This window comes from Mytilus trossulus, chromosome 1 (assembly GCF_036588685.1).
Source record: "Mytilus trossulus isolate FHL-02 chromosome 1, PNRI_Mtr1.1.1.hap1, whole genome shotgun sequence".
Classification (NCBI taxonomy): Eukaryota; Metazoa; Mollusca; class Bivalvia; order Mytilida; family Mytilidae; genus Mytilus; species Mytilus trossulus.
Window position 1 is genome coordinate 19,485,039 of NC_086373.1, and position 8,835 is coordinate 19,493,873.

The 8,835-nt window shown below is 32.9% G+C and overlaps 1 protein-coding gene across 1 annotated transcript; it reads right to left on the reverse strand.

The window, feature by feature from the left end:
* Nucleotides 1-4,195: 4,195 nt before the first annotated feature.
* On the reverse strand, nt 4,196-4,759 carry LOC134694152 (putative ankyrin repeat protein RF_0381). Its single transcript, XM_063555495.1, has one exon. It carries the CDS (start codon nt 4,757-4,759, stop codon nt 4,196-4,198), a length of 564 nt encoding a protein of 187 aa, XP_063411565.1.
* Between the last annotated feature and the right edge of the window lie 4,076 nt (nt 4,760-8,835).

Here is an 8,835-nt window from a genome sequence, read left to right on the forward strand (position 1 = left end):
GTAAATGATTTTGTTTTTATTTTGTATTCAGTATCTGTTAAAACTATACCACTCAAATTGGAACAACAATTGAAAAAAGTTCCGTCCGTCAAATTTGTTGGTGAATGTATTCATCATGTTCATTTAGGATTTCTGCCTTGTTCTAACCATTTTCTGTTTTCTTTGCTGTTATTTTCTTCAGATCTACGAGAAGTCAGCATTAATATCTGACCTAGTCCGGCATTGACGTTCGTAATGACTGTATCATGTGTATCGCATTATAATCTGTATTGGCTTAATTTGATAAGCCTCTTTTCATAGTTTTTCATATCCGTCTAGTTAGATGCAGTGCCGACAGATGACCACACAGAAAGTAAACATGGTACGAAAATATGACGGTAAGTATAAAAGATACAGTTACTAAACCACTGATCATATTGGAAGTACGAAAATCCACAGGCGCTCGTCTCAGAGTCCTTTATTCCCTATATACCTTTATATAATATATACCTTTAAATATAAAGGTATATAGGACATTTTTTTCTGAGATGAGTGCCTTTGCGAAAATCACATGGATTAAGCAGTCTTCACGTGATACATGAAAAAAGTAAAATCACAAAAATACTGAACTGAGGAAAATCAATCCGGAAAGTCCATAATCACACGGCAAAATCAAATAACAAAACGCATAAAAAACGAATGGAAAAGAACTGTCATATTCCTGACTTGGTATAGGCATTTTCAAATGTAGAAAATGGTAGATTAAACCTGGTTCTATAGCGTTAATCCTCTCACTTTAATGACAGTCTCATCACATTCCGTTATATTTACATTGATGCGTTAAATAAACAGACACTATAGATAAAAAGTAGTTTAACATAGAACCCTATGGGAAATGCATACACAAAACTTCTTTTAGAGAACTGTTGAATGGAATGAAATTAAACATAGCATGAATGTTCCTGATGAGGTGCTGACAAAGTGTTGTTACTTTGTAGCCAATCCATCATCCAAGATGGCCACCAGCGGGGGACTTATAAAAAAGAAGATGTGGTATCATTGCCAATGAGACAATTATCCACAAAAGACCAAAATGACACAAACATTAACAACTATTGGTCACCGTACGGCCTTCAACAATGAGCAAAGCCCATACCACATAATCAGCTATAAAAGGCCCCGAGAAGACAATGTAAAACAATTCAAAGGAGAAAACTGACGGCCTTATTTATGTAAAAAAATGCTTAGTTTAACATAGGACCCTATTGGAAATGCATACAAATGACTTCTTTTAAAGAACTGTTAAATGGAATGAAACCAAACATGGCATGAATGTTCCTTATGAGCTACCGACCAAGTGTTGTTACTTTGTAGCCGATCCATCACCCAAGATAGCCGCCAGCGGGTGACTTAGTTTAACATAGGACCCGGGTATGCGAAATGCATACACATGACTTCTTTTAGAGAACCACTGAATGGAATGAAACCCAACATAGCATGAATGTTCCTTATGAGGGGCTGACCAAGTTTTGTAACTTTGTAGCATTTTTTTTTTTTTTTTTTTTTATATGATTTCAAAACCCAAGGTAGAGTCAGGTGAGCGATACAGGCTATTGAGAGCCTCTAGTTAATTGATATAGGGCTTCCTTCTATGTTGTGATGTAGCACTAGTGTTTCAGGTAAGAGTGAAGGTTGGTGCATATTAAAACGTTTAAACCCGCTGTATTTGTTTGCATCCGCACCTGATCTTCAGTAGTTATCGTTTATTGATGTTGTTCATAAGTGTTTATCGTTTCTCTTTTTTTTTTGATAGATTATACCGTTGGTTTTCCCGTTTGAATGATTTTACACTATTCATTTTGGGGCCATTTACAACTTGCTATTCGGTCTAAGCCAAGGATCCAATTTGAAATCCGTACTATGACCTATAGTGATGTTTTTTTCTTCTTTTACAAATTGTGTCTTGGATGCAGATTTGTCTCATCTGCAAACATACCACATCTTCTTGTATCTATTTACAGTACTTTGTATGTGGAGAAATGCATTTATCAGTGCAATCTTGAAAAGGGAAATAAATGTTATATAATTAAAACTATCGATCTGTCAGCATCATGTATTATATATGGTTTGTAATGTACTTGTATCCTAGTATTATAAAAGAAAGTATCATACATTTATGAGGGGAACATATTTGTTTATACTTAACTTCAGTATGGGTTTATATCAGGGCGATACCCAGCTCTCCCGATTCTAGAAGTACCCATGGAAAACAATTGAGTAAAATATATACATTTATCGCTATTTTACGAAATTTTTCTATTATCGTAATGACTGATAATTAGTAATGGGACAATTAAAAATATAAGTCGAAAAAAAAACCCGGCAATTGCTTGACAAAAAAATCAATAGCAATAAACGAAAAGACAGACATCTGTCCACAAAAAAAATCAATTGTGACAAGCTAAAGATTGAACAACAAAAAAACACAGTTAAACGAGGGGTCGTCTCACGTGCTCTGAAAGATATAATCAGATCATTTAAGTTTGCTCATGATTTTACAGCAACTGTTCTAAACCATAAGAACACGAGCACAAAATTATATATCCTAAGACGATTGAAAATAAAATTAATTGATTTTCATGTCAGAAAACTACGACTTACATTTTGTAAATGACAAGTTAAAAAAAAATCCACATTTATTATGATAATTATTTTTCCAATAATTCGATTTAAAATAATATTCTTGTTGAAAAAAGATTCTTCATCTCATTTGATAAAATTCTTTGAGTACTTTGTAAATTTCATACTGACAAAATCATTTTCTGATCAGTATTTTCATGAATATCAAGTTCATGATTATCTTCAATAATCATCATCAGAAGAGTCATCACCATGATAATCTTCATTATCATCAGCATCATCATCATGATAATCGTCATAATCATCACTTTCATCACTATCTAATGACAGATTCTGTCCTAAGATTTTAAGAACGAATTTAATTTCCCATTTCTCATGCTGTTTATCTTGAATGTCTTGGTCTTGAGGAAAAGTAGGAAAAATCTAGGCAAAAAATAAGTTTTGTTGTAGGCTAAAAGCTTCATGAATATCTTCACTGTAAGCTCCATAAGTGATGGTAATTTTGAAATGTCATCTGGTATATTTGGGCTCCATCGAAGTTCTTGTAATACGTGAAATGTGCAGTTTTTCAACATATAGCTATTTATGTCAGTTACATTGCAGATGTCAACAAAGAGCTTTGCAAGTGCGTAACTATCGCGTACTATTTGAGGAAAAGTTTCCATTAGGCAAATTTCTGCTGGCGCCGTAGAGACGCGTAAATTGGTTTGTACTGGTCTGATTCGATCAATTGTATCCACTATAAATTCTTTGAGATATTCAGAGGTGAACGATTGCTCATCGGAAGTTGTGTCAAGTAAAAGCAGACAGCCAGCATCTTGAATCTTCTGAGTCATAATTGGTAACGAATTAGGGTCAATTGACCACCAAGCAGTTTTTCTGATGGCGGGAACCATGTCTATCTTAATCCTGAGTTGTTTATGTTTAGAACCAAACCACAGAAGACGGACCATAAAAACTGTCGTTTTCATGTCCTTTTGCAAGAATGGCATTTCAAAAACGTAACATAGATTACGGAGTTCATCATTCTCCCATAAACTGGGATCATGTAAGGCTTGATTCAAATATTTGTGGAGGTAAATGAATATTGGAGGTGAAATCAAAACTCCATTTTCATCAAAAAACTCTAATACGTCTTGATGGCCTTCAATAAGTTTCAGCTATAACACATTATTATTCATTTTTTCATTGGGAGTATTTCTTTTTTTGTGACTTTTTCTTTCTTTTGGAATTTTTCTCTCTTCGGGACTTTTTCTTTCTTCGATGTCACAAAATTCGCTGATTTTATCTAAACAAAGGACAAAATCAAATTCATCTGGAGCATTTACTTTTGTTTTTTCTTTTGAACTACCCGACTGAAAAACTGTCATTTCAAATCTTGAGTCGTATTTTGAGACCATTTTGCATAATAATTCTACAAAAAAGCAGATGGTGGAATTGATTTCTTCCTCTTCTTCTCCTGCATTTCTGTATTTGTGATCAAGAAGTTCTTCAACAAATTGGTCCATGTTCATTTCTATTTTTTTGGATATTTGCAATGACTTAAAATTTTCAAAGAATTGTATGTTTCTGTCGTTTAGCTTTCCGATGTTGTGCTTTCATCAAGAGCTTCTTCTGAACTTATTCTTAGATGACGTTTAGCTGTTTCGATTGGAGACTCGCCGAGTTTGTCTCTGGTGTCAATTCTTGCGCCATTTTGAATCAACAAATTGACAAAAGTGCCAGAATCGTGGTAGGCAGCATAATGCAATGCAGACGACCCATTGTTGTCTATTGCATTTAGAACGGTCGATGCTGAAGTTATATCATTCAGAAAAGGGAGACAATCGGAATCGTAAAATGCACTAATATACATTAACGGAAAACAGCCCCATTTATCAGATGCGTTAAATTTAATGTCTGTTGTTTTCATTATATTTACTATTGATTTGATTCTTTCAAAGGTTAAATCTTTGCTATCAACTCTCACTAAATGGGCTATCGATTGCTCATATATGTTCTTAGCATTTGTATCGGCTCCGGTTTCAATAAGCATTTGCAGCATCTTAACAGGTGTTTTGCGCAAGCAGGCTATAGCATAATGAATTGGATGGTTTCCAAGATTGTCTGCTATCGTTGAGCATCCCCCAGCCTCAGCCATTTTCCGCAAAACCTTGATGGCATTTACGTTTCGATATCTATCGAAATGGTTTATTATCAGAAGAAAAGGGGTTGTACCATTTAAATCTCTTTGTTTCAACAATGTTATCAAATTGTTTTGTACACAGCATGCTATTTTTCCTCTAACAATGTCGTCAAGAAGTGCGAATCTATCTTTGAATTCATCCGACACAGGGCTTGTTTTGTTTATACTTTGTATAAAAGAATGAAGAAAATTTTCCCCATCTTTGTTTATCATGCCTACATTCAACACAGCGCACGACTCGATTATAAACCGGAGGACACGTGGTGGTATAGTATTTCTGCTTGCTAAGTGAAGTATAGAATATCCGTGCTTAGTTTGTTGATTGATATCAATTCCTAAACTTAGTAGGACTTGAATGGTTCTTTGCCAATCGTCTACAGCAACAATGTGGTAAATTAAACTGTGTAAAACATTGTATCCGTTTAAACATCAACTCTAGGTACATGTAGGAGTACCTCTAGGACATATGTGTTTGTTTTTATTGCAGCATAATGAAGGGGAGTTTGGCTCCATCTATTACCGGTATTAACATCATCCCAATTCTGTGAGGCGAACCAGCACTGAAGTAAATCTGGTCGAGTATCTTTGATAGATTTATGTAGTATAGTTTCTTTACTGAAACTGCTGTCCACACGGTTATATATCTCTTCATCTGCCATTGTGAAGTTATATCACCAATTTAATTCACATTTACCTAAAATATAAGTAAAAAGTAGTAATGTATTAGTTTATTTTACAAGAATTCATGAATATTATGATACCAATTATCATTAACCAACGTAGTCCAATCTTATAAATTCTTTCCACTTTTCGTGGAAAGACCGTTTGTTTTTCTTCTGATTATTATTTGTTTTCTTCTGCCGTCTGAGATGATTTTTTGTTAAACAACATATCAATAGGAATTTTGGCCAATGATGTTGTACAGTAATTGGGGTTTCAAAACTCACCCTGTATGCCCAAACACTTATTCTTACAGGAGTTATCTACCCGCGTCCCCTTTTTTTTGTTATCGCTATATCTCTAAAACCGTAAAAGATTTTAACAATCTGTTTCACCAAATTGTTTGTCTACTCTTATAAAATGATTTGGTTAATTTTGACAGGAGTGATCGGAAGACATCTTATAGGAGTTATTTCCCTTTGAAAATTTAAGATAGGCGATATGTTGGATAAATACGTTATAAGTCGTAGAGGCATACAGTCTTTTGATCTTTTTGAAGGAAATTGAGGTCGAGGTCAAAGGTCAAGGTCATGTTATAAATTGTGAGGTTATTTATCTTATTTTTTGTTTACATCAGTTTGATTTACCACGATTTTACGAGTTGGAAAGACCTTCAATTTTTCTCTGAAGAATTGGTTTTGAATTTATATAAAGAATGCCCTTGTGAAGTTTTGTTTCAATTTTGTTTGTTCATTTCTTATACAGTTTCAGTTTATAGTTTATATTAATATGTATATTTGTTTTGTGTAAGTTGTTTTGCTGGTCTTTTAATGTTCTAAAAAAATACTGGGTAAACGATGCAGATACATTTAAGAATTTCAGGAGAATAATATTTGTTTATCTTTTTCCTTTAGTCTGTATGTGTAGAAAATCAAAGTTATTCTAAATAATGGAATGCCGAATTCTTTTGGTCACTTTTAATTGATTTTATATTCAAATTAACAGTTACTTAATCGTCTTTAAAACAACCAACCAAATGTGAAACAAACTTGGCATAAATAATAAATGCTCTGTATTTTGATAATGAAATAATTTCTCCAATGAAAATAAATCTCTGTGATATTATGAAACACACAGATGCCGAACTCACGGATAAAACATGGCCTCTATGGCAAGTTTTGTTTTTGGTGTGCTAATGTTGACCTTAGCGATTTATTTTGGTTATTTTTTTCTGTAAACATTTTCTGAAGTAGATTTTTCCGGAAAAATAAACAAAGAACATCTGTACAATATTCACTAGTTATTATATTCGTAAAAGTTTCGACCTTGTTTTGAATTTAGCTAAAAAAAACAACATTTTTTTAGATCCAAAAAACGAACATATATTATTCCTTTTAAGTTTTGGCTTATATTATGTTAAACCATTACTTGGAAACGATGGAAATTATATTATCTTAAGTGTGTACATCATAAATCAACTCTGCAGAAAAAGGTTTAACTTAAAATTTACGTGTACAAATTTTCTCTTTTGTTCCAAATATTTTAAAACACAAAACAGCTAAACAGAACACTTGTATCAGGTTACTATGGATTATAACAAAATGTTACAACTCAAGAGATATTCTATCCAATAGTATTAACATTTAAAAAACATATGAACCAGGTTTATCTGTACCTTTAAAATTGTGTGTCAATGAAGTTAGTCACATCTTGGAAAAAGGTATTCATTCTTTATAATGTGTTTAACGATGGTAATTCTATCAATAAGAATGGAGGTTGTTTATATCCTTCTTGATATCGTTTACGTTTTGTGCTGGCATGAATTATCATTGATATTGTTATATTTATAAATAAGTTGTTTACAAAATTTTGAAATTTTTTGAAATACGAAGGCTTTTCTACCTCAGGCATAGATAACCTTAACTGTATTTGGCAACACTTTTGGGAAATCTGGATCTCAATGCTCTTCAACTTCGTACTTTATTTGGCTTTTTGAAACTTGTTTTGATTCGAGCGTCACTGAGTCTTTAATAGACGTCACGCTCGTCTGGCGAATATATAAAATTTAGTCCTGGTATCTATGATGAGTTTATTAGTTGTTTTCGTTATTTGGTTGTTGCCTCATTGACCAATATAAACAATCTGTTTAAATCCACATTCAATAACAAATAGCACCAATGTTCAGTTTAATTACAATGTTTTAGAATAATAAAGAAGTATGTGTTGAGAATTGGTTTAATCATTAAATTTCAATCAATACATTTCAACCTGCCATTTGATACAACATTATTTGGTATTTTGAACGTTTTCTGATTTGAGCGTCACTGATGAGACGTTTGTAGACGAAACGCACGTCTGGCGTAAGTATAAAATTTAAATTCTGGTATCTATAATGAATTTATATACATACCTTTTCCTTCGTTATCCTCGTAAAGAAGGTGTTCCAAACCGCCATTCATTCATCGGTAGGATAACACACAGCCACTCGTATTATTGACTTGAATTTCTTCCTTGTAAGCAAAACCTTTATAAAGTTTAAATATAGCAAAAGAGTCTACAAAAGGCTGTGCATTTAAAACTATCATATTATGTTAGGTAATATTGTTCACTGTCGTGAAGTGTGTGAATGACAATGGAAAGAGAATAATTTGTTTGTTGGGAATAAGTAAAACTTGTGGCATGCTTTTTAAAGAACAAACACAAACAAGTAGATAAGGCGGCCGATGGGGATGTTTCTTGCTACGTGTTGAGAAGAAAAGTGCATATTAAAGGAAAACAGTATAACAATTTGTCAAAGAATGGAGTGGTAGGACTACACAATGGTATAGGGTTGAATTACGAGAACCACAAATAAATAGAGATGGACATTTCAGGAAATCAGGTGGTAATAGTTTTAGGCTTGTCCCCATATATAACATATAAATAGACACAACATGGATATAAAATTTCTATGTCACTTTAAAAGAAAAGAAACGCTACAATAAAAGTCAACAAAACAACAAAAACAAAATCCAAGAAAACGTTTGATGTGTTTGAGCTTTTGATTAGGCATTTGATTAGGGACTTTCCGTTTTAATTTCGGTATTTTTATCCTTCTACTTTTTGATGTCAGTTTATAATCCTTCAGAAAAGGTAAGAAAAGCTTTTTTTTAAATTCTCTAATTAACGCTCGACATCTTCCCTATATCTTGTGCTCACTCATATTGACCACTCCTAGCCTATTCTGTTTTATGATTGATTAATGGTGTACATTCTTCGACCGAATCGAGTTACCTGATTATTTCAGTTAACGAAGAATTAGACGTTTGATTTGTGGCTTTGAAAATGAAAAATGACTTAATAATAAACAACACCTATTGTATTGTCTGTAA